At 38.3% G+C, this 26,660-nt stretch overlaps 1 protein-coding gene across 1 annotated transcript in view; it reads right to left on the bottom strand.

The window, feature by feature from the left end:
- The window catches only part of srbd1 (S1 RNA binding domain 1), an 84,519-nt gene that overhangs the window by 43,179 nt on the left and 14,680 nt on the right, over window positions 1-26,660 (bottom strand). The window contains exons 9-14 of the mRNA XM_047351793.1: window positions 25,538-25,641; window positions 24,854-24,961; window positions 23,873-24,030; window positions 21,753-21,843; window positions 21,471-21,578; window positions 2,467-2,558 (exon numbers count right to left, since the gene is read on the bottom strand). Coding sequence (XP_047207749.1) covers window positions 2,467-2,558; window positions 21,471-21,578; window positions 21,753-21,843; window positions 23,873-24,030; window positions 24,854-24,961; window positions 25,538-25,641 — 661 coding nt within the window. The remainder of the gene's footprint in view (window positions 1-2,466; window positions 2,559-21,470; window positions 21,579-21,752; window positions 21,844-23,872; window positions 24,031-24,853; window positions 24,962-25,537; window positions 25,642-26,660) is intronic.

Below are 26,660 nucleotides of genomic sequence, written 5' to 3'. Positions count from 1 at the left end.
TGGCAGGAGTCTGCTGGCTGAGATAATATTTAGACAGGGGTGAAGTTTCAACCCTAACCTTGCTCAGTGCACCAACAGAACTCTCCAAATACACTTTCCATCTATCCTGTTTCCCTGACTCTCCGCCCAGTTCTCTCTGTAAGAAGTTGATTTGGAAATGGAGAGCGGTGAAACTCCCCAACATTTATTAAAAGTTTATGAGCCAAAATACAGCACAGATGACAAGCCTCATCAGACACATTGAGGCCTGGAAAGAGAGAGAGACTTGCGCTTTGTTCGACATGTGAAAACGACGATGGTTGCTGCACTGCCATTTTTTAAAAAAGCTTCATCAAACTGAACTTATTTGAATTTTTCAGGGTATGGCAGCATGACTGCTGTTTCATGGATAACACCAAAAAGTAACAACAACCTTTGAAGAGAACAAAAAAAAAGGGCAAGATCATAGGAAGTAGGTGAGGCCTCCACTATGTGTCTCGGATATTAACAATTAACAGCTTTAACAGGAGCGAATTACAAACTGCTTTGAAAAAGCATTAAAAAGTGAAATGGATCAACACTTCTTATAAACTATCATGTGTGAAGCATATAATAGTTGACTTTTATAAAGGATATAAAGGTGGGTCTAAGTTCAGGCGACCACAAAAACTTAATAAGGAATAATATAACCTGATTTATGCCTGTTAATGTGGAAGTTCTCAAAAAGTCAGAGTTTGTTTAATCTTGTGATGACACACTGTTCATTTTATTCATCTCTCATCTGCTGCAAACCCCACTGTGCAAAAACTGCACTGAGCCATAACAGCCTGTTTAAAGGGTGAACACGGTGTGGTCACAATGCATGTTGAACTTCCACAAACTAGAACAAATTACAGTTCACTAGGAAATCCAAATATTTATTGATTTGCTATGTATTCGGGAGTTGCAGTTTCTTCCTATGTCACGTTTCCCCTAATGCCGAACCACGGTCCAGATCCAGACTCAAAAGAGGTCTTCTCAGGAGCCAGATCAATTGTTATTGAACCTCATGTCTTTGTGTTTATTGTAGTTCATTTAATGTAAGCTGTTTTTCTAAAGGTTATGGTACTTATGGTAATATAGCAGGAGCCCACAGCTGTCCTGTCTCTGCAGAGAGGAGTCAAACTCCAGGGAAGTAGAGATAGGTAAAAAGAAAAATACTGAAGGTTATTATGCGTTTTTTTATTGTGTGTTCCAGTGTGCCTGGAGAAGAAACTTTGCATGGATGTCTCTAAAAATAGGTAGAAGGAAATGGGACAGAAAGGTTTTTTATCCAGAGGTAAGTTTTTTCTTTCTAAACTCTGATGTTCAGAGACAGCAAAGAATATTAACTTTGCAATCTAGTAACTATGACATTAAACACTAAATTTGAGAAATCAAACATAAATCTAAACTTAGAACACAGAACATTATATTGAAGTATAATTAACTAAGTATCCAGTTTAACCAGTTATGCCCGTTAAGGGCCCATCAGTGTGCTCCACTTTGAATCTGTCTTTTTTTTTTTTTTTTTACAACTCCGCAGGTGTTAAAGGGCGCAAGTCTCTGTCTGTTTTGGGTTTCAGATAAATGCACTGGTGTCATGTAAATAAGTGTTAATAATATGCGATGCTAAATTCTTGTTGGTTGCTTGGTAACTAGTTAAAGAAGATCATTCAAAATGTCTTAACTTTAACTAAATATTACTTGATCCATTTGATAACAAACTACCTCAAACTCTGCTTTTTAAACATATCTTACTGCAGAATATAGGACTGTATATATTTTCATAATAAATCTTCATAAGACAATCTTTGTTTGTCTTCTTTCAAGAGACAATAAATATCGGTTTGTGTCCACTTTTAGAGGAAAGACTACCTTCCAGCTTTTTTTTTGCTGTGTGAAAACATTTTTTTCTCAGCTTGTCTTGAGTAAAAAAAAGTGAACTGTCAACACAGCTTACAATGCAAACTTTGTTTTTTTTACGTCAGTGTAAATGTGACGGTAAGTTTGGACTTGGACTAGAATTCGATCTGTTGACCTGATGTAACGAACTTAAGCAATATCGTCCTGCTGTGTTGCTAGTCAGTTTGGCACCTTGTTTGTGGGATTTTTTTCCGTATGATTTTTTTTTTTTTGTGTGTGTATTCTGTATAACACGTGGAAAGGTCAATAAACAGATTTTTGAAGAAAAAAAACACAAAACATGGACAATAAGTTTCAAAACTTTCAAAACAACTTCATGTTTCCTGTGTTTGGATGAGAAATTAAAGAAGACCAGTTAAAAGATTTACGTGGTGAGCTAATTATATCAATAATCTCGAGTCTGTTTAGACACTGCAGTAAAGGATTTAGGGATTTTGTTGAATAGTTATCAATAATGTGAATTATCCCAGTTGTAAATAGGGGATGTGCCACAGCACACATGGCTTCGCCGATGTGGTACTCCAACCCAGCTGTGTGATGTACCTGCACTCCTAAGATTTGGGTCCAAATCTGGCATCTCTTTGACCGCCTCAGGACTCACACTGTAGATGGACGCTCCTGCCTCATTAGTTATACTGTTGAAAGGATTTAAAAGAAAAATATCAAAAAAGAAAAGATTAAAGCGGATGGTGGATGAGAGTTATATGGTAACAGGAAATAACAGGCAGGTCAGCCAGTAAAAGTACCGGGGAGGATGAAGTGATTAGGTTAAGAGGTGACAAGAGTTCACACAAAAAAATGCAGGCAGGTATTTAAGTTTTGCAGGTACAATGCTGGCACATGTTGAAGAAAATTGCTGCTGCCTTGCACTTTGCAATTGACAACTTATCAGACTGGTTCCACATCTGACTAAAGCTGCCCCTTGATGATCGTGACTAATATTATGTCTTAAATAGCAATGTGACAAGCAGTCTCAAAGTTAACAACAAAATTACAGTCTTTCAAACGCTTTTAATCTTTTTGACACCTGGCAGCATGAAGAAAAAAAACAGCATGCACCTAAAATATATAGATTCCTGGCCTTTGTAACTACATGTGGTTTACTTAATAAGGTCAGAACAAGTAATTTGGTGATTCAGATGGCTGATTGAGATAATCTACCCACAGCATGGGTCACTCTTGTGATAACTATAAATCATTCACATTACATACTTAGAAGGTTAGAGAATAAAACTCTAGTCTTGCAAACATGACTGAGGTTTTAATAAAAAGCTCCATAATGCCATTTTCATGTTTTTTTGACCATGAATGCCACTCTATAGAAACTCATGTGACACTACTGCCACCTAGAGCTCACTGCTGTGTACTGACTATTGGTGAATATCTCAATCTTTACCAAGTGGTGTTTGCACCCTTCATAAAAATGTCACTGTCTCAGAGTGAGGGCATTGTTGTTGATCTGACTGAAAGATTTTATTTTTTTATAACCGACTTTAAATTACGAGTATAATTTCCATTATATAACAAGTAATTAGTTAATGTTAAGGTGGCAGACTGCAAATTCTTGAGTAAAATCATTAGAAACATATAAGATTTACAACTTAAAAATGTTTTGTTGCAAAAACATGGACAAATAACATGCATATATTTAAATATGTATTTAAATATATAGTTTCATTGTTAGAATAAATATCAAATCAAATATATCTAGTTTACATATAAAACTGGATATGTTTCATAGACCGGGCTGATTCAATTCATTGATATCAGGTTCAGTAATGAAATGATTCTGGGATTGGATTTTAGACTGAGGCCACCAATCCAGGCAGCATGGTCCGGTGTTGCTAGAGGTCAGAGGCAGATTTCTAAGAGTCAAACATACAGGCAGAGCCTGCTGTCAGTGGAGAAAGCTCTAATGTAGAGTGAGCCCTCTGCTTGCACAGCACCACCCTCTTCAAATGTATTTTAATGTTAAAAAGTAGAAAATACAAAATAAATGTTTATTGTTTGTTTGGTGCAAACATTTAGAGCAGTGGAAGCTATCTTAACCTGTTACAATAATAACTGAGGTGAAAACCCAACTGAGGAACAAGAACCTTCAGCAGCAACAGTAAAGTTAACTAGAATACAGGACGCTGCTTTATTTTATTTTACTTAGAATAGCTTGTTAGGGAGGGCTTTTTTGTTACTGCATGTGGTGGCTTTTCAGACCCTTTTAACAACTTTTACATCCAAATAAATCTGTACAGTTGACAGCAGCAGCCTTTTTTATTGAAACTAGGGTTATATTGTGAAAAGTTTAAGTAAAGGCATTTAAGATCAGAAAATATCAACATCAGCAGATATTTAAACTCAGAAATCAAGATAGAATTGGAGGATATAATATACTGTGTGTTTCATTTATTTTCATTTCTGTTATAGATAGACCATTTTAAACACACACACACACACACACACACACAATACCAGAGGCTTAGACTGTGCCACAACAACCTTGCCCATTATGAGTATGTTGTTGATGAGGAGTGGCAGAGGCCTTCTGATGAGACTCATATTTAAATGAACTTGTTCTCCCCTGCCTCCTATCCTTCCTCTTCTCTATTAATCTCATCATGGACCCCCCACATTTGCCCCCGTTCCTTTGGTCAGCTTCCAGTCCATTGTGCTGACAGCTGACATATCGCCATGATGACGCTGCTAACAAGCACTGGCACATGACCTTCAAGGAGGTCAAAGGCATGCTGGTCATTAACATGACACATTCGGCTTCACATGTATACTGCACAATGACACTCACATGCAGAAAAGGAAAAATATTAACATTTATTTTATTTTATAAAAATGTACTCTCTTTCCAAAGTTAATACAATTTCAGGTATGGGTACTAATAGAAGAAGGGAGTTTTACAAAGGCTGTGTAGGACAATAAAAATAAAAACAAAAGTGAAAAGCCATTATAGATTAAAAATAATATCAAAAACTAACAAAAACATAAAGATAAAAAGCAGGATACCCAACAAGCCACATCACATTTATATTAATTAAGGCGGCTGCTGGGCCATCTCAGTAACAGCAGTGTCATGGATACAGCTCTGAGCCCTCTCTGCCACAGCGTCCATGACTGTCGCCACAGTAAGGGCATCGCCCTGGCAGACAGCAGAAGGTCGACAGTGGTTGGATGGCCGACGTGTGGACGGATACAAAGTCACAGCTTGTCTCTCGGTGTAAAGCGATGACTTCTGGCCATTTAGGGTTATCATTTATTCGTGCTTATGCTTGCTCTCTTAATTGCACACACACAAACACATGTCCGCCCTCAGCACGGTCGCTTCCCAGGGCAAAGTCACAAACCAGTTTCCCTGTCTCCTACCCCTTACTGGATGAATTTGAGACACACCCTTGAGCTTCACTCAAACACAGACACATAATGACTGCCCCCTTTGCTGCCCCTAAAGAATGGCAACAGTGAAGGAGATGGATACACATTTTGATATCTCATTAAAGCCTTCAGGCACATGTGGCATAAGTGTAAATTCAAAACAGCTTCAACGAATCAGCAAAAAAATAAGAGGGCCAATAATATCACTAACGAATCACAAATCTTAGAACATAAAAAGCATTGTAAGTCAAAAACAAGGGATAGCCATCAGCATAAAATAAAGACCATATATTTAATACTAATTGGGTTTTGTAAGTTGCATGGTGAGACCTTTATGGACTGTTAGTTCAGAGCATTCCACGAATGTTATGTTGCAATAAAATGTGCAGTAATACAGTTATCCAGTCTCAAAAAGACACTAAAGTTAGGGAATACCATATCTATGAAAGTCTGTCTTTGGATAACAACAGAGTTTAGGTCAGGAGTCTTCAATTGCAGTCCTCCAAAGCCACTGTCCTGCAACTTCTAGATGAATTCAAGCTTCTACTGAATTCAAACACAGAAGAGGGTATTCAGCCATATTATTCAGGTAGGTTACAGAAGAGGTGCATCTAAAATTGCAGGAGGGTTGGCTCTTGAGGACTGAAGTTGGAGACCTCTGGTTTAGATAAACAGTATGTACCAAAATAGAAACATCAGTTTTTGAAAGATAGGATAGATTGCCCCTACTTCAAAAATTGGCTTTGTTTCTTTTAAAGGATGCCAACACCACCCGCCTGACATGTTGATGTAAATCAGGATGGGTCAACGTTTTAATGTTGTTTACACCACATTCTGATGCTCCCATCTGAATACCACAAGTGAAATGAAGTGCTGTAGCCGATCTGCTTCATGATTTGACATGTTGTGCAGTCAGAGATGGTATTCTACATGCCTTGGTTGTAATTAGTGGTTATTAGATTTTCTGTTATCTTTAAATAATCTCAAAAACCACTCTGCCCTTTCTACTCCTCTGATGCCATCAAGGCAACTGTCGCTTACTGGATATTTTCATTGTTTTTCAGCCACTCTTTGTAAATGAGAGAGTTGTGCATACAAATCCCTGCAGAAAAAACAAGACCAGACCACATTCAAAGTCACTTTAAGTTTTTTTCTTTCTTATTCTGATGCTCGGTTTAAACTTCAGCAAGTTAACCCCTCACATCTAGATCCTTAAACGTACTAAGTTGCTGCCATGTGATTGGCTGATTTGTTATTTGTTTAACCAAGGAACTGAACCTGCCTACCCAATGAAGTGGCGAAGAGCATGACTGCAATTCTTCTTAGATTTACCTACATCATATTACATTTTTTAACCACAAAACTATTGATTTAGACAGCTAAAATATTTTTGGGACAGAAAATTGGTTCAAACAACATCCTCAGCTAAAGCAAAAACACGAAAGAACATCACCAAGGAAGACAAAATAAAAAAAATTGATGTTTGGGGAACTTCAAGCTGTTGCAGAAAGGCAGCTAACTTTGTAGCTATCTTTTTAAATACTTTCCCTGTTATTACATTTCTACTGACCAATTTTAATTTACAAAAATCTGTCCCAAATTAAGAGTACCGTAATGAAGAAAGAGCTGCTATACAGTTTAGCCAAAAGGGAAAAAAAACCACAAAAAAAACCCTCTGGTCTAAACATTTTAAAACTTGCTCTTTTCAAAAAGTCTCTTTGTGTTCAGAATTCTGTGTGGCCTATTTTCATTGGTTTGAGAGAGATGTAAAAAATGTAAAATAGATTAAAAAAAAAACTAAATATAAGAAAAATAAAACTCACACACTGTGTCTGTCCTGGCTGCTCAAACAGCTTGGATCCATTGTTCAGTCAGCTGCAAAGCTTGACCCCAGGGAGCAAAAACTGAGGGATGTGCCATATCTCTCTCCCTTATTCACACACATACACAAACATGCATGTCGGGTCTAAAGACGATGACATTTTTTACAGAGAAAAGCGTCCAAATGGCAGGTGTCAGGGGCCGTCAGTCTCCATCGGGAGCTAGAAGGCAGGCACGCTCGCGCACACACACATAAACTCCAGCTGCCAGGGTGAGACATGTCTGAAAAGAGCAAAGCCTCACAGACACTCATGTCAATCTGTTAGCAGGAAAACCCTGTGCTTTGGCCATACACAGGATACAAATGTAGCCCCCCCCCCCCCCCCAACCCTAAATATGACAAATATACACACATTGCGTTTCATGGAGACTCATTACAGGTTTGTCACATGCAAGACCACTGCGGTGAACACTGTAACCCTGAGGGAATGTAATGGGTGAAAAATAAGAAGAAGAGACACGGGCTGGCCACCAGTTCAGCTGGGTAAGAAGAGGGGCAGGGCTGTGGGTGATAAGAGGAAGACTGGCAGATATTCACTGTCCACCACTTACAAATGCCAAGAATGGTACCAGACAGCCCGCCCCTTTAATAATGACACGCTTAGATTGAAATATAAAAAAAAATACTTTAAGATGAAGATATCTCTTATACCCACAAGTAGCGTGATAAGTTTTTTTTTACACGCTTGTGGGTCCAACAGTACTAGAATATGTTCCAGAGGTTCTAGGGTATAACAGAACACCAGAGAAGAAAGATGCCATCGCTGTAAAAGCAGTTTTAATACTTTTAGTATTCATGGTTATTTTAGCGGTCAAAGTCAAGAAGAAAAAGAGAAACAATGTAGAAATCTAAACATGAAGATCAGAATCAGAATCAGCTTTATTGCCAAGTTTGTACAGACCAACAAGGAGTTTGACTGCGGTACACTTTGCTCTCCAAGGATGTATTTGATAAAAGTTCACCAACAAGTCAACAACAAGGCTTCTAGGTGTAGTCAACATACAAGTACACAAGTATAGATCAAAAAGTTAGAAGTGAAAAAATTCTATATTTTTGTCACCATTCAGAGTGATTATAGATTGATTAGACATCAGCTATCTTCAATGGTGTAGTGTGTTGGAACAACAGCTTATTCATAGCTATGAGGAAGCGGTTAGATGAGGTCATCAGGAAGGTCAGCTCTGTCCTAGGATACCCCCTGGACACAGTGCAGGTGGTGGGAGACAGAAGAACTCTGGCAAAAAATAACACCAATGTTGGACAACGTTTCCCACCCCATGCATGAAGCTATTGCAGAACCGGAGAGCTTCTTTAGTGAAAGACTGCTGCCCCCTAGATGCACAAAGAAGCGTTATTGCAGATCCTTCCTCTTAGCAGCTGTTAGACTTTATAACCATCACTGCTCGCAACAATACGTCTCAATAAGTATTTTACACCCCCACACACACATTGTTATTTGCACGGTTTTTACATTTTTTTTGTCTGTTGTTTTCTCATGCACAATTACCAATGTGCTTTTTGTAAATTTTCCAATCAGTTGCACATTTCATTTAATCTGAGTACGACATTTTTAATAACTATAAAGTGTTTTTATTCTTAATTTGAAAATGTTTCAGTCTACTCTTACTTTTTGATTGTTATAGATTTTACATTTGTAAGTAAGTAGCTGTAAACTTCCATTTGCCTTTTACATTGCTGCTGACACCTGAATTTCCCCACTGTGGGACTATAATGGATATTTGTATTATATCAGGAAATTTTAGAGCATCATGCTTCCTTCTCCAGATAAAACTTTATGGATATACTGATTTAGTTTTCCAGCAGGACTTGGCACCTGCCCACACTGCTAAAGGTACCAAAAGCTGGTTCAATGACCATGGTGTTTGATTGCCCAGCAAACAGGCCTGACTAGAGAGATGGATAGATGGATGGAAGGACAGATCGAGGGACTGCACACGTTAGCACAAAGATGCCAGTGTCTATTCAAATGTCAAAGACATAACCTTTTCACTATCACTCACCCGTAGGTTCATTTTTCTTTTGATATAAAGCTGTACCCCATAGCAAGGCTGGGGCCTTTCCCTGCCTCTAAATCCATCTGTCCCTCCATCTAGCCAACCTTCAAACCTTTCTGGGGGTATTAAGAGCCTGGATCACACTCAATCATCACTGGTCCTGCCAAAGGTATGTTCATCATTCTCTCAGCTTGGCCTCTGGGAGCATGCCCGGAAACAGGACATGACAGGGGATACACATACCCAAACCCACATAAAGTCATGAATCCAGCCTCCTCACCACTATCCTCCAGGTCCATCAGCTAGCCAGTAATAATGATCTCATCCCAACAGACGTAAGCCAGAGGGCAAGACAGTCAAGGACTTATTGTCAGGATGCCTGTATGTTAGCGATGGAAAGGACAGTTATTTAGTTATGCCTCTGACTGCAGTCACTTAGATTGGTCTCTGACGCTTCACATACATGAACTAATGAAAAGAAAAAGAAAAAACAATGACTAATTAAAAACAAGTGATGACATACCAGGCAATTTTAACAACTGAATATAATATCAGACAAAAACATATCGCTCCAAACACTGGAGGTCTATGGACGTCATTTTATTCGTTCCTTAATGTCTAATGTTCAGTGTCTCTTTTTACCTTGATAAGCGGAAGACGACGAGTACGAGTACACATTAAAAACTGCATTTAGATCATTTGTCATGTCTAAAATTAGCCTCAACAACTTTTAACCACATTAAGACTTCAGCTAAACGCCTTCTGCAAACATCTTCTCATCTTTCACTTTCAACCACTTTTATGAATCATTTAAATGGAAGGCAAAGACACTGTTTCCATTTGTTTTTAATGTAATTAAGATTTTTGGTGTAGGAAGAGGGGATTGTTGGGCCTAGCCCAATATTGGCTGATTATACAGAGTTGCCTTGATGAAAGAAATTAAAAAGCACCACATCTTTTTCTTCCAATATGATAATTTATTCCTTTCGAGTATCAAAAATTGGTTACTTCAGTAGGTGTCGGACATCTCCTTACCCTCAGGAATGAAAGTGGTCACGAAATTGGCTGTCATTTCAAATTTGCCCTTAGCTGTGGAAGGAACACATGTATATCCTCCATGTTGTCGAAACACCCAGCTAACCTTACTCCACATATTCTTGCCCTCTTATTTTATTTCCAGAAGCATACTTCAGCCACTCACTCTCACCCATCATGCACGCTGCCCAGAAACACAAATATATAATTTACCAAAAGTATATGCTGTTTTAGCACTGAATAAAACAAAAAATCCATCACAAGTCTCAGCTAGAAACAAGATAAAGCACAAAGAAAGAAAGAAAGAAAGAAAGAAAGAAAGCACAAATCTCCATGTTTGATAAGATTTTTTCAATTTGTAGAATTTGGTCTGAGGCAACAGACTAACAAACATAAACTATTATAGCACTGTCACTTGCAATTGTATCTTCAAAAAGTTAATTTCTTTTAATAATTTAAGTCAAAGAGTGAAACTCATAATATATAGATTTCAAAAACACTGCTACAAACTTTCCGTTTAAGGGCAACTGCAGCCTTAAGAGGGTTGTGAAGCAAAAGTCACTCAGAAGTTTGAGGGAGATTAACAAGGTGTGGAGTCAGAACTTCAGGAGCTTGATGAAAGTCCATTTTGCATTTAATTAAAAAAATCAAGGTCCAACAGTATGGAGGAAGAGTAGAGGGGCTGCTTCAGGTCCAGTGTGAAGTTCCCACAGACAGTGGTGATTTAGGGTGCCCTGTTATCTGTTAGTGTTGGTCCACTGTGGTTTCTGTCAGCACAGTCATCTACCAGGAGATTTTAGAGCACTTCATACTTCCCTCTGCTGACAAGGTTTTCCAAATGCTGGTTTATTTTTCCTGCAGGATGTGGGACCTGTACCCAGACCTGCTTTCATGACCAGGGCATCACTGTGCCACTTGGCTAGCAAATTGGCCTGACCTAAATTAAACCCCTTAGAGACCAAATAGAGTATTGTTAATAGGAAGATGAGACACATCAGCTCCAAGAATGCAGACGAGCTGAAGGCCACAATTAGAGATACCTGCGCTTCCTTAACATCTCAGCAGAGCTAAAGGCTGATAACCTCCATGCTATGCTGCAATTATGCAGTAATTTATGCAAAAGAAACCCAGAACGAGTACTGAGTCCATAAACATTCCTGTATTAAAATAAATTTTTTTATTGGTCTTATTCAGAGAGACTAATTTTTGGGTTTTCACAAACTAAACCATAATGATCTTGTTTAGTTATGATATGGTTTAGTTAATTTCATTGACTAAACCATAATGATCAAAATTAACGGAAACAGATGCTTAAAATATATTACTCTGCATTTAATGAACCTTCATTAATATCATCTTTTAATTCAATTCCTGAAATAAACTACCTTTCAAATGATGGTCTAATTTATTAAGATTCACCTGTATGTCTGAGTATGTCAACAACAGACCATCTAGTTTTAAAGATTCAGTAATAAATGTCATAGTGCTTTAAGCTGAACTGTTACCCAACTACACAGGATTTGTTTTCTGTATTATGGTAATAAAACCTAAATCAAAACAGGCTGATCTCTCGAAGCTGCCTCAATTTAAAATACCTTCACTGAATGTGGCTGAATTCTCGTGATATTCAATATGCAAGAGTTGCATCCCGAATATCACCGAAATCAGGACTTACAATGTATGTGTTCATGTTTCCTAGGTAGCACATGAAAAACAAGTAAAAAACCAAAAACAATACTATTCACTAACAAGGGTGACAGAGTGGAGAACATTAGAGTGGGAAACACAATTGACTGTAAACCAAAACAGAAAGACGTACACAATAGAGGTGGTGAGCTAGTCATTTTTAAAAACACAAGTTTAATCAAACTATAATCTAGAACAGTAGTTCTCAATCCAGGTCCTCAGAATCCACTCTCCCGCATGTTTTAGGTGTTTCCCTGCTACCACACACCTGACTTAACTGAATGGATGATTACCAGGCTTATGCACCACTTGATGGTATGTTGAGGAGTTAATTCAATCATTTAAATCAGGAGCAAAGACACATCTTAAACATGAAGGACAGTGGACCCTGATGACCAGGAAAATCACTGATCTAGAAAGCTATTGACCTCATCCAGCATTGTTGAAGAAACAGTTATGGAAATCACAGGAACAAACAAATCTTGTCAACTTAATAATGCCTTAATAATGCGGTATATTGTCAACCACCATGCTGGCCACCATTTTATCAACCCCTAAATGGGGGATCACCTTGATGAACATCTAACATGGGTTAAGGAGTCACATCAAGTGAGTAAAGGCCAATGCATACTAGGAGGGAGAGGAGAAATTTGGAAGAGACCTACGAAGACTTCCTGGGAGTTCTGCACTTTAGTTCTTGTGAAGTATATATCGGTCTTTATTCCACTTCTAGTACAGACTACAAGAAAGTGGACCAATATGTCAGATAAATCTGAGATATTGCTGTGATGTTGTGATTATGGCATTTGATTGCACATTGCACAAAATATTATTTATATGTCCTTGTATGTCATTACATCGAACACATACACTGCTCCAATAAATTAAAGGTATGGTTAGAAAACACATCAGATCTCAAAAGAAGATTAAACTCATGCTGTATATCAACACTGATGTAGACTAGCAAAAAATTTATAAAACAAAATAATCATCAGCCAACCGTGGACTGAATTCAAAGGCACCACACAAATAACAGTGAAAAGAAAATGTGCTTGTCGCACACCAAAACAAACTCTCAGTAGATTTCTGTTGGAATTAGGTCAGCCAAATGTCGGGGCCAGTCAATGGCATCAGCTCCTTTATTCTCCAAGAACCGCCTGCATACTCTCACTACATTAGCCAGGCGCTGAGTTTGCACTAGGAGGAACCCTAGACCCACTGCACCAGCACAAGATCTGACAATGGGTTCAAGGCTTTCATTCCGAAACCTAATGGCAGGGCTAATTGAGGTCTGTGATTTCCTCCATTGATATGCCTCCTCTGATTTTCACCAAACCCATCATGCTGAATGATGTTACAGGTCGCCTAACGTTTTGCACGATCTCTCCAGACCCTTTTTCACATGTGTCACATGCTCAGGGTGACGCTGCTTCTTCTGGCAATGGCTCATGTTGACGTGCCAGACTGGAGGTGTGGCACCTCAGTACAGTCCAGGCATCACCTTCTGCTACGAGTAGCGACTCTGACCCTAACCAAATGCAAACCTAGCAACAAAAAGCAGTCCAAAAAGATAAGGAGGGAAAAATACCAGTGGCCTAAACTAGTAAAAACCATTCCTGTTTTATGGCTGTTCTTGTCATTACCCTCCAGTGCACATGTTGTTAATTTCATTACCATCACAGCAGCTGATACTGATCACCCACCCTCTCTGCTACTTAACTGACCAGATCAATATTCCAAACCTTTAAATGACTTACTACTATATTATACTCTGATTAAATTGTTCCTTTATTTGTTTTTGTGCAGTGTAAAAAAACTACATTTTATAAAGTTACTTTACATTCTATGCTAAGCGTAACAGTAGCAAGATCTTACACTGAAAAAAATGTGCCTCTGCTGTTAATAGTGTCTATAACCCCATGTTGTCAATAGTATTGCATTTAGTCTTTTATAACATTTCACCAGGTTAGAGTATCTACATCTAAAGAAGGTTCCAATGTTGTGGAAGACCTCCTGTCTTGTTCGGGTATCAATAAAAACTCACTCACCAGTCCTCAATGACTATAGACCTGTTGCCCTGACATACCACAACATGAAGGTCCTAGAGAGACTCTTCCTGGCCCACCTGAGTAAGCAAACAATAAACTATCAGGACCTCCTTCAGTTTGCTTATCGCAGTGGGGTTGGAGTTGAAGATGCCATCATACACCTGCTTCAACAAACCCACTGTCATCTGGACAAAGCCAGCAGCACTGTGAAGATCATGTTCTTTGATTTCTCCAGTGCATTTTCCAGTTTTCCCAGGTTGAACTGATTTCCCAGTTCAACCTGGTTTGCTTTGTCAGAAACTCTAGAAGACTCAGGTGGAGGCCTCAACAATCTCCTGGATCAAAAACTACCTGACAGACCACAGTTAACCAAGTAGTCAGCAGCACAGGAGCACCACAGGGGACTGTACTCTCACCATTGTTTTTCACTCTGTACACCTCAGACTTCCAGTACAAGACAAACTCTTGTCATCTGCAGAAATACTTGGATGACTCTGCAGTCGTGGGGTGGATCAGAGATGGACAAGAAGCTGAGTACAGGGAGCTGGTGGACCGCTTTGTGGCATGGTGTGGAAACAATCATCTCATCTTGAACGTGAATAAAACAAAGAAGATGATTGTAGATTTTAAGAGAAAAAGGAATAGGTCAAACACTATTTCCAGAAACACTATTTCCAGAAGAAGTGGAGGAGTATAAATACCTCGGTGTTCACCTGGACAACAGACTAGAGTGGAGATGCAACTGTGAAGCCATCTACAAAAAGGGACAGAGCAGACTGTACTTCTTGAGGAAGCTTAGGTCCTTTGGTGTTTGCAGCAAGATGCTGCATATCTTCTATAAGTCTGTTGTGGAGAGTGTGATCTCTTCTGCCATCATCTGCTGGGGAAGCAGCATCAGAGCCAGAAACTTGAAAAAGCTCAACAAGCTGATAAAGAAGACTGGCTCTGTTCTGGAGACTCCTCTAGAACATCTGGAGATAACTGTGCAAAGAAGGATTCTTCATAAAATGAGGAACATTATAAGGAACCTTGAGCATCCTCTTCATGAGACTGTCCTACAACAACAGAGTGTCTTCAGTCAGAGGCTTCATCAGATCTGCTGTAAGACGGAGCGCTACAGGAGATCCTTCCTGCCCACAGCCATCAGCATCTACAACGGCTCTTTAAAGAAACCTGCATAATATGAGGTACAACAACATTTCATTTGTTTTTGGGTTGAATAAAGTATTTTTGAATTGAATTTGAATTGAATTCAATCAAATGCGTGAGTCATTAGCAGGCTCCTGCAGAACATGATGACATGCCAAGTAGGTATGGCCCTTGAGAACTGGAGTTGTACACCACTGCACTAGATCATCCAGAGTCCGGGGTCCCTTTTTGTACTTTCTTCTCTTTGGCTGAATCTACAAATTTTCTACAGGATCTGGACCCTGAGATGACCTTTGAAGAAGAATGACTTGTGTGTGACGAATAATTTCTGTGTTAATTTGATTATATGTCCCATCATGATGGGATCTTATGTCCCATCATTATTCTGCTGAGAGAGCCAATGAGTATGATTTTTCAGTTTTATGGTAGAGGTCACTAGATTATTATCAAAAGTGTCCTGGTATTTCGAAACCTCTGTGTAATGCAGTGCCTTTGGAAGAGAATCTGTCCCACAGCATCACAGATCCCCCACCATACATAACATTGGGCCTGAGGATCTTTTCCATAACATCATCCTTTGTTTAAACCTGGCTCATCTGACATGCTTGTTGCTAAAATGATTAGTCCTAGTGTCATCTAATCTGAACATGTCCCTTTGCAAGCCTCGGATAAGATGTGCAACAATTTTCTTCTTTGTGGAAAAAGTTCTTAAAATCAGACCCTGATCTTACTGCCTTCCATAACCTATCTATGCTAGTGTCCTGATCAGGTTTGCTTGACCAATTCCACCTCGTTTCTCTCTAGTTTAGAGAAGTTTATGTCTACTACCAATCCATGTGGCTTTTCATGCAACATTGTACCTCATCGACTGCTGAAAGAGGTCTTTCCCACTCCTGGACCTTCTATTCTTAACTTAATAGCAGTCTGACATTCAGCCAGGTACCAAAGGACTTTAAGCATGCTGTTCCTCCTCTGCTGAAGAAACCTGGGCTAGAATCAGATTTCTTAGCCAATTTCAAGTTGCCTTTTCTAAGAAAAATACTGGAAAAAATTGTTTACTCCTAACTGAGGGACCTCCTGGATGAGCATAACATTTTGGAAGTATTTTAGTCTGGTTTTAAAGCATTACACGACACAGAATTCTGTTAAGTGCTTTAAATGACATTTTTTTAAGCTACATAAATAAACAGTATCGTTGGTATGGTTTTATACTTTGTAATTACTGTTTAAAAAGTAGATATGAGCAAGTTTAGTCAAGTAGCTGTAAATGCTACTCGACTAAACTTTAACGAATTATCACCACACATCTGGAAAACGTGAATGGCATATCCAACTCAATTTGGTTTATTGGTGCGGCACTGGTGGTGTAGGGGGATGAGCACAACCCATTTACGGTGGCCTCAGTTTTTGACGCAGGCTGTCGTGGGATCTAATCCCGGCCCGTTAATGCTTTCTGCACTTCCTTACGCCACTCTTTCTACACCATTTCCTGTCTACATACTGTCAAAACAAAATACTTTAAAAAATTATAATAACGGCCACTGGAACCCAAAAATAACTTACAAAAAAATTCAGTTTATTTATATTGCGCTAATTTACCAACAACTGTCATCTCAAGACACTTTACAAAAGAAAAAGGTTATTTCAAACCAACCATACAAACAGATTTCAAGTCAATTATATTCCAAACCGAATTTAGTTCTATCTAAATTGGTTAAAACGTTTTTTAAATAAGGAAATCCAGCAGACTGCAACACTGAGTAGCAGTATTCACTCCTCCTGGACGAGCATGCAGCAACAGTGGACAGTCGCTTGCATTGTGTCTTTGACTTTGTAGCAATCCCTCATACCAAGCATGCATATAGCCACAGTGGAAAGGAAAACGTCCCTTTAATAGGAAGAAACCTTGAGCAAAACCTGAGGGCTCAGTGTGAGCGGCCATCTGCCAGGTTATCTTGCCTTTCCTATTTTGAAGAGTGGCTAGTAGAAATGGGACTCTAATCAGATAATAGTTATACCTCGGGAAAGTAAGAAGACACAGATTACTAATGAAAAGTTCCTAGACAATCTGATGATATTTTAAAAACTAATAAATACATTTTAGATATGCATGACCCTGTGCCCCAGTCCCAAAATCTTACTAAAAACAGTGGATTAAAAAAGGAAACATGAACAGGGTAACATGAACAAAAGACACCCAAGTATTAGGAGTCGTGTTTTCATGGCTGAGGTGGAGAAATAAGATGCAAATATCAAGACACAAACATATGTGACATGAATGTAATTATCACTTTTATACAGACGTGCCTAACACCAGCACACTTAAACACACACACATTACAAGGAAGGATGTCCTACAGGCTACCATTGCTGGCTGTCATTTCAGCTGTGCACTGAGGCAAAAGAACAGAAAGAGAGAGACAGGCGTTGGAGGACAGCGGTGGGTGGGGGAGGAGACACAATGAAGGCTCACAGGGCGACAAGAAGCAGACGGCGTAAACGAGGTGGAGGGCTTTAATGAACTACTGCAGTCAAGGCTGACAGAGAAGGAGGAATGAGTATCTAGAAGAGGCTAAATTAACTACACAAGCCTATATGTTTGTATTTGTACACAAACAGATACAAGTACTAGGACTGAACTAGCTACAACTGGGTAATACTTCACAAACCATAGTAAGCATAGTATTACAGAACTCAGTAAATAAAGAAAGAAAACTATTTGTCTGACATTGCCATTTTAAGTAGCTGCTCTCAACAGCCATGGTCATACAGTTTATCACAATAAACATTAAATATAAACCATTATTTAGTCAGTACCCATTTCAAACATATAGTTCACAGATATTTCTGCAGCTATTAGAAATGGATTAAAGCTTTAAGAAAAGACAGCGGCTGAAGAAGAACACAAATTGAAATAATGCTGGACCATATTAGAAAAGCATTGGAGACAATACTGGTAAACATTGTGATGACAATATCAGGTGCGATATATGCCTATTTTCTTCTTTCCTCTCTTTCTCATCTGTGCTTTCTACACTCCGTGACCATTATTACTTTTGGTAATGTCATTTATGTCTGGTGTAAGCATCTGCTGCAGTGAGACTTTGTCCAACTGGCTGAATATTACAGTAGCATATCATATGCAATTTCATAACATTTGGATATTAGCCAACAATTACTGCACTCCAACTAGTCCTTTGCAATATGAATATTGCACACAGATATTGCGCAGACGATATAGTTGCAATATATTTTTCAGCCTTAGAAAGCAACCAAAGAAAGCCAACTGAATGTGGATTTTAACACAGAGAGAAATTACCTTTAATCATATTTGTGAGCTTTCTGAATGTAGAAACATGACTAAGAAAAACCAAGACCTGTTTTTTTACTTTAGCATGACCTCAAGTGAAAAGTAATCTCATCGTGCACCAGAATCCTGGTCAACTAATTATACTGCAGAGATTCACAACTCTTGCTGTTTTTGGGGTCACATACATCAAACCCCTTAAACTTTTTTCACATTTTGGCAGCAGAGAACAATTATACCCACAAAGTTGGGCATAATCGTGAAGCAGAAGGAAAAGAATGAACGACTTTTAAATCTTTCGTACAAATAGTATTCTGAAAAGTATGGCATACTTCTGTTTTCAGCCTGCTGTGTCAGTTCTGGCTGTCTGTTTAGGGTCCTGCTAAAACCTCCAGGTGTTAAATCTTTCGAAGCCTTTAACAGGTTTTTAGTCCAGGATTACCCTGTATTTACTGCTACATCCAGCTTCCCATGAGTTCTGACCAGTTTTTCTGCCCCTGCTGAAGACAAAGCCCCCCCAACACACGATGCTGACACTAACATGTTTTATGTTTTCTGAAATACTTAGTGTTAGGCACAAAAAAGTTCCATTTTAGTTTCATTTAGTAAGTTGTACCATAGTCTTTCCATTTTCAGAAAAAATAATTCTCTATATCTTTTTGGAACCTAACTCTATTTTAAACTTCTCCATAACTTCCTGCCCTGTCAGCTGTTTTCCTTGGTTTTCATGATGCTTTTTGTTCAGTAATGTTCTCTAACAAACCTCTGAGGCCTTTATAGTACAGCTGCAATTATACTGAGATTAAAATACACACAGGTTGACTATTTACTAATAAAATAACCTCTCAAGCAAACTGTTTGCCCAGGAATTTGTTTAGGGGTATCGGAGCAAAGGCTCAAAATAAATGCAGGCCAAACTCCTCAGATTTTCATTTGTAAAAGATGTTTTTAAAACAATCTCTGGATTATTTTTCTTCCACTACACAATTTGGCCACTTTGTGCTGGTTTATCACATACAATCTTCAGAAAATACACTAAAGTTTGTTTTTATAAAGTGGCAAAATGTAGAAAAGTTCTAAAGGTATGAATGATTTTGCAATGAATCCCATGGCACTGTAAATATTCTCCATCTCAGCTATCATTACCTTCACAGTAAGGAATTTTCCTTAATGGTACATCGAAAGCATCAATGGGTCAGTTAGTGGAGGAGTAAAACCCTCATAGTTATTGGCAACACTCAGTTGTAGAGATAAATCATCCTTCTCTGCCCTAAAATCATGACTGTCCTGCCATATGTAAACACTAGAAGCCAGCTTTAAGCTGACAGGCTTTAAGAATTTAAAAAATGTAACAATTTTATGTTGTTAGTCGAATGACTAACAACATAAAATTGTTAAATTTTATGTTAAACTACTGGCTCTCTTCAAGTTTTTCTTACCTTACAGCAATAAATGAAGCATTTCTGTCAAGCCCTCCTAAAAATGTATATATTTTCAATGAATTTCTAATAGGCACAAAAACACTAGAAAAAATTAATATACTGGCTGCAATGTTTGGAGTAAGAGACAGAAAGGTTAGGTTTAGGTCTTTTTCCGCCTCAGTTTTAAAAAACGTAAAAGTGGTAACTGCAGAGTACGGTAATAAAATCTGGGGAAAAAAATCATATTTCAACAACTCGTTTGTTGTCTTATAAAGTTCATGTACTGTTTAGAAGCCCTTTTATAATTAACCAAACTATAGTAAAGCGCAAAGAACTGTTTTCACATGTATGTGTTGCTAAAAATGTGTTATATGAGTCTTATAAGACATTCCTGTCTTTTGAAAAACATGAATCCCAAAGGCTGCTGCAGAAGAAACATCAGAAATACCGGAGCAAAGGAGAGCTAAAAATTATTAAAAAAAATAAATATTAGGAGACACGAACTATGGAAAAAAAAAGAATAAAATGGATGTTAACTTAGTAAATGCTCCACTTTGGTTCTGCTTTTGAAAAGGAAAATTTTATGTTAGAAAAACAAACTACCCCATTGCACCTGCAGTATGACCTCTGAAGTACGTGCACATGTGTGAACATAAAAATACAGGAGAAAAACTTTTATAAACATTCAAACGGAGCTCAGAATGAAATTAGGCTGTGGTCCCACTGCTGACCTCGAGTCAACAAACGCACACTGAACTCAGCGGTGAGTAAAGGAGAATGTGCAAGCAGTGGCGGTTATTATGATTGGACAGACGTTCTGTGCAGCTGTATTCTGAAGCTTGGACTGGATTTAGTCACAGACGAGACCTGGACCACAAAACATCTCTTTAATTGGACTAAAGTGAAACGAACTCCAGATGGCTTTAATAGGTATTCACTTGAGGACACATTCCAATTAGTCTCCCTCCATCTCACCCAGCTTTTCTGAATCCCCCCCACACATTTCTGAATGGTTGCCTACTTCTCACATTCCTTCTTGTTCAGTTTTAACTATAAATTTCTCTCTGAAATGTATTCGCTTTCTAAAATTTGTTCAATTTCCCACATGTCATCATTCCTCATATAACCAATCCATTCGTAATCTGGATGTGTGCAATAGTCCAACTCTCTGAGTACTAGAAATAAATCATTACAACTCCAAACTACTTCAGTGAACATCTCATATTGCATCTATATCCGAGAAATAAATGGTTGATTCAGTCGCTGCAAATCCTGTATTGCAATGTGCTTCATAATAATATTTAATAATAACAGCGGTGGAATAAAACGACTTAATATTTGACAATTTAATCATGTCCTTGCTAATATGTTTGAATGGCTTTGCTGTCTGGTATTCAAGTTGCAAAATAGCAATAGGGCAAAAGGAGCAAAAAGGGGCTTTTAGTGGAAAAGTAACATTTATGTATAAATCTTCCAAAAACTGAGCAAACACGATAGCATCAGAATTTACAGCATATTATATTATATTTACGGCAGAGTATTGCTCTATCTGTTTACAATGTCCTAATGAGCTATAATTATGTTAAGAATCACATGTAACTACCATGTACTGCATTAGGACCTTACCAGTAGGACACATCTAGTGGGTGAAAATAACGTCTGGAGATGAGATCAGCAAAGAAGGACTCAGTTTCACGACAAGCAGTACCATTGCCAATGACAACGTTGGTGCAACTATTTGATGAAACAGAGAAAAAAGGGCAACAAATAAGATGGCATTAAAACAGTCTTTCAAACTTTATAATGTTAATTATACTATTTTCTTGTTCATAATATTTTAGGCAGTTTAGTTCAAATTACACCAAACACATAATTATGCTTTTGACATTAACTACTTAGAAGTAATACCTGTATTTGATCATAAGGTGGCGCAATTTCTCTGCTTCTCTTTGCTGTCCTGAGTTATGCAGGTACACAACATCAGTATGTAGAATCTGACCTTGGGACAAAGAGAAAGCAAGTTCCCAGAATGCTGCTGATAAATTATTATGATAAAACAACAGAAGCCATTATCGGTTATTATATTTTTACTGGACACTATAGAATAAAGCTACAACTACCTAGGATGAATGGAGTGCAGAGAAATAAAACAGAGAAACAAACCTCCGACCACACTGTGATGGGCCCAACACCTGATCTATGCCTGAGCTGGGTGTCAGCATGACTTGTGGCCACACAGCAGGCCACCCTGAGGAAGGGATATTACCTTTCACAGTCTGAAGCCACACACTGTGAGAGACATGCCAAGACTTAAAGCACGGCAGCATGCTCAACATTATGCATTGACTAAGGTCAGGCCGACTGTTATCAACAACATCTTGGTGACTTAGAAAACACCAGGCGTGAAACGTGGTTTAGACCACACAACAGTATTTTGTTAGCGACAGTTCCAAATTGGTTATTACCAATAAGATAGTAAAAAGGCTGGTGTGGGATTGACAAGGAGTTAGATAGAAACAAATATGACATCAATCAGAGACACCATCATAATATTTATTTGCTGCTGAAAAAAGGGCTTATTGGGGAATAGACTGAGCCAGAACTGTAAAATACTACAACTGCACAAAGAGATCAGTCTCAAAACCTTTAAGTCTAAGTAATGAAGGTGAAGAGCCTTCAGAGGTCAGGTTTGCTTGTTGTTTTTTTTTTTTTTTTTTTGAGTGACTGTCTGGGTAGGACTAGAAAATTTCAGAAACCATGTCAACTTCACAAAATTGCACAAAAGTAAAGCTTCAATGTAATCTTTTCTTATGGCTTAGCTTTGGCTGATAGGCCTGAATCTCACGGTTTGGAGTTGCATTTTTATTAGATAGAATTTGAATCTTTGTCATTGGATTTAATCTAACAAGGACTAAAGTGAATAAAATCGACTGTCAGAATGTAAATGCAGTTAAACTGATCATGATCTCCTGCGCCCTGAGGAAACATTTAGTTTCAATTTGGACTAAACTTTAGCAGCACAAATATAGATGCTTTCCTAAGATTTTGTGCTTCAAGGTCCATCATATGAACAAATGTGGATTTCTGTACATGTCACAGGAACACAACAGGCATTATTGTATTGTAGGGGCGACGGTGTCGGCGGTAGTAGGGGTTCGTCCTGTAACTGGTGGGTTGCCGGTTCAAACCCTCGCTCCGTCCGTCTCAGTCGTGGCGTCTTTGGGCAAGACACTTCACACGCCTCGCCTGCTGAAGGTGGTCAGACGGCCGGGGGGCGCCAATTGTATGGCAGCCTCGCTTCTGTCAGTCTGCCCCAAGGCAGCTGTGGCTACAATGTCGTCTGCCACTGTCAGTGTGTGAATGTGTGGATGACTGATTGTTGTGTAAAGTGCTTTGGGGTCCTCGGACTTGATTAATATGGAAATGGAAATGGCCTGCAATAGTGCAGGCCATTTCCATTGTGTAAAAAGCAGGCCTTTTTGCCTTCTAAACATTAAAAGCACCCTGCGATTTCTTGTGTTAATCAGGGAAAGCCTACATTGGACGTTAACGATAGGTTTCTACTATGAGATTTCATTGAGATGCTGAATTAAACACAAACGTAGACGTAAGAAGGTGCAACATTTTAAAAGTATTTTCTTTTTCACAAAATTTCTAAGCAATACACATTTTAATTAAGGTAAAGTTCTATAAATTAGTCTAATCCCATCATTTCATAAAGTGTGAAGTTTCATTAACATAAATTTGTTGACATCACAGTACTCTTTGTGTAAAGTCGCCAACAGTGGCTGCAACTTTACCCTTATTAATCAAAGACCTAGGTTGACTTTCTTTTCAATACCTGATTGTAGTTTCAAAGTAAAACACAATCGTTCCAGTTTGTAATAACTAAGGTATAAATAAAAGTCAAAATCTTGAAGATGCGTTTGTTCTATGAACACCAGTTCTCAAATACTTCTCGATGGAAAAGTAAATATTAAGGTATATGCAATGTCTAAAGGCAATAGGGTGGACTTGGTGTTACTTACTTGTATGTGAGAGGATAGCCAGTTTACAGCCATGTCTGAAGCCAGGGTCCACCCCCATTATGACACAGCCCCTGACTGGACAGACCAACAGGCGCTGCCGGAGGTTTCGCACAAACATGGCGATGGATTCCTTTTCTGCTGCACTTGTTAGTTTAGTCCTAAGGATTGAGATAATCAGACTAGGAGAGGCCACAGTACAGATATTACTAAAAATGTTGTATACAAAGAAGAGGAATATGTTGTTTTTGTTAAATTTTAAGGGTAAAAAGTAACTTTTTTAAAATGGGAAAGAGGTAAAAATAAATAATAGAAAAAAAACTATGAAACCACTAAAATTACTAAACCCCTAACAAAAAACTATTACATTCAGTTCAAAACACATGTTGTCTCAAGGCACTGTACAAAGTCAATTCAATCCAATCATACAGATTTCAAGTCGGGTTCATACATTCCAATTAACCCAAACTATCAAACAATGCAGTCAGATTCAGTTCATTATTCAAGTTGGTTTAAAAGTTTTCTAAGGGAAACCCAGCAGATTGCATCAAGTCGGTGACTTGCAGCAGTCACTCCTCCTGGATGAGCATGTAGAGACAGTGGACAGTCGCTTGCATTAACTATGCAGCAACTCCTCATATTGAGCATGCATGTAGCAACAGTGGAGAGAGGAAAACTCCCCTTTAACAGGAAGAAACCTCCAGCAGAACCAGGCACTAGTCTGAATTTGCCTCAACCACCACACAGCCAAGGATGTAAACGTGTACTAATACTAATTTATACTGCTGGATTTTCCACACATACTAAGAATTCTATTCCGAAGCATTTTGCTGCCATCTAGTGGTCAAATTATGTTTAAATACCTAGATTTCCATCGTTTGCACACTGAATTAACAAAAAATTTCTTAATTTAAAACCTCCTTGACAGCAAAAACTATTTGTCTTTCATAAACTGTAAACAATATTATTTAATAATAAAAATACCTGTAGCTTCGAGTGAGGAAAGGCAGAATTAGCCTTTTATACGAGTCCTCTACTGCATTTCTGATGATTGCATTAAATTGTTCTATTGCCGATGTCTTTGTCCTCCACCTGCAAAAAAAACAAAATAACAAAAACGTTTTGGTTTATTCTAGTAAACATATTTTGTCTTGGGGGCAATAAATGCAACTAATAAAAACAGGGTGTTAGATCAGAAGACATTTTATCCCCACACACAAGCTGCTCAAATTATTGCCTCTCTTCAGTTCAGAATCATAATCCTAGTCTTGTGCTACACATTTGACAGCAGTGAGTGTTAAGCCCCAAACCCATTTTTAACAGTTTCAATAATTTTCATTTGATCTTTTTTTTTTTTTTTCACTGTCATTTGCCTTGGATGGAGTTATTGATGAAGTTAAGATCTCATCAAGAAAAAACAAAAGTCAAAGAAAAAAAATGAGCAATAAACATGAAATGATTATTTGTAATACTAGGTGATAGTCACAAACAAAGAGTTCTTCAGGATTGCACATCTTTCTGCTGATACAACAGTTTGTCATACTCTCTGGTATCATGAAGCCGATTAAAGCAACCCCCTGCTGACATCTTTATTGCAACATTATATAAATGTTGCAGACAGGCCTGTCGGCGTGTGGGAAGTTGTTTGTGTTTTGTCGTGTTTCTGACCTGTTGTGGATGCACCATCGAGTAAAGTCGCTCTTCACTCTGTCAGGAATGTTCACCTTCACTGTCAAAATCTTCAGACTCTCCCCTCGGTTAATCGCCAGTGTCTGAACACAAACATTTCTGAGTGAAAAGGCCCACATTTCCACACAGATATACATGCCACCATGTGATCATACAACTCACAACCTTTAGAGAGCCCACACTTTAACGTACAATACTCTGATAACTGCTCAAACGTACAGCATTATGTCACACCAAAATGTTTCAGATCAACAAATACATTTTACTATCAGACAAATATTATTACCTCCCTTGTTAAATGTTGGCCTGATTATTACCTGTACTGTACAATCAATAGGTTTATTAATTAGAACCTGTATGGCAGAATGAAGTAGGCTAAAAGATGCCAAAAAGCAACACATCGTGCCAGATCTAAAGAAATTTAAAAACAGATAGGAAACAAAGTCAATGACATCAATTAGTCTGAAATGGGTTCCAAATTTATTTCTAATGTTTTTAGACGTGACCAAACTACAGTGAAGGGCATCATCTACAAATGGAGAAAAACTGGAAGATGGTGAACCTTCTCAGGAGTGGCCAGCACATTGATGACTCGTCCAGGAGGTCACAGAAGAACCCAGAACAACATCTAAAGCTCTGCAGGCCTCACGTGCTTCAGTTAAGGTCAGTGTTCAGGCTTCAACAATAAGAAAGAAAGTAAAGTAAAATGGCCTAAGGTGAAAGCAACTGCTAACCAAAAAGAACAAAGGTCTATCTCACATTTCCTCAAAAACATACTGATGATCTCAACAACTTTTGGGAAAACACTATATGGACTGAGAAGACAAAAGATGACCTTTTTAAAGGTGTGCTTCCCCTTACATCTGGCTTAAATGTAACTAAGCACTTCAGAAGAACATCAAACACACAGTCAAACATAAGGGGGGGTTGTGTAACTGTCTGAGGCTGATTTGCTCCTGGAAAAGTCCTGTAACTGGTGGCTTACAGGACGAATCCGGATGCTGTGGAGAAGCCAAAATAAAGTAAAATATCCACTATCAGGATGTCTGATATTTCAATTTTTGATAATGATCTAAAAAGAGACAAAAACTAAAGAAATCTG

The sequence above is a fragment of the Girardinichthys multiradiatus genome, chromosome 22 (assembly GCF_021462225.1).
Source record: "Girardinichthys multiradiatus isolate DD_20200921_A chromosome 22, DD_fGirMul_XY1, whole genome shotgun sequence".
Classification (NCBI taxonomy): domain Eukaryota; kingdom Metazoa; phylum Chordata; class Actinopteri; order Cyprinodontiformes; family Goodeidae; genus Girardinichthys; species Girardinichthys multiradiatus.
Note: the sequence above shows the minus strand (reverse complement) of the source record. Positions and strands in the feature narration are given on the sequence as shown.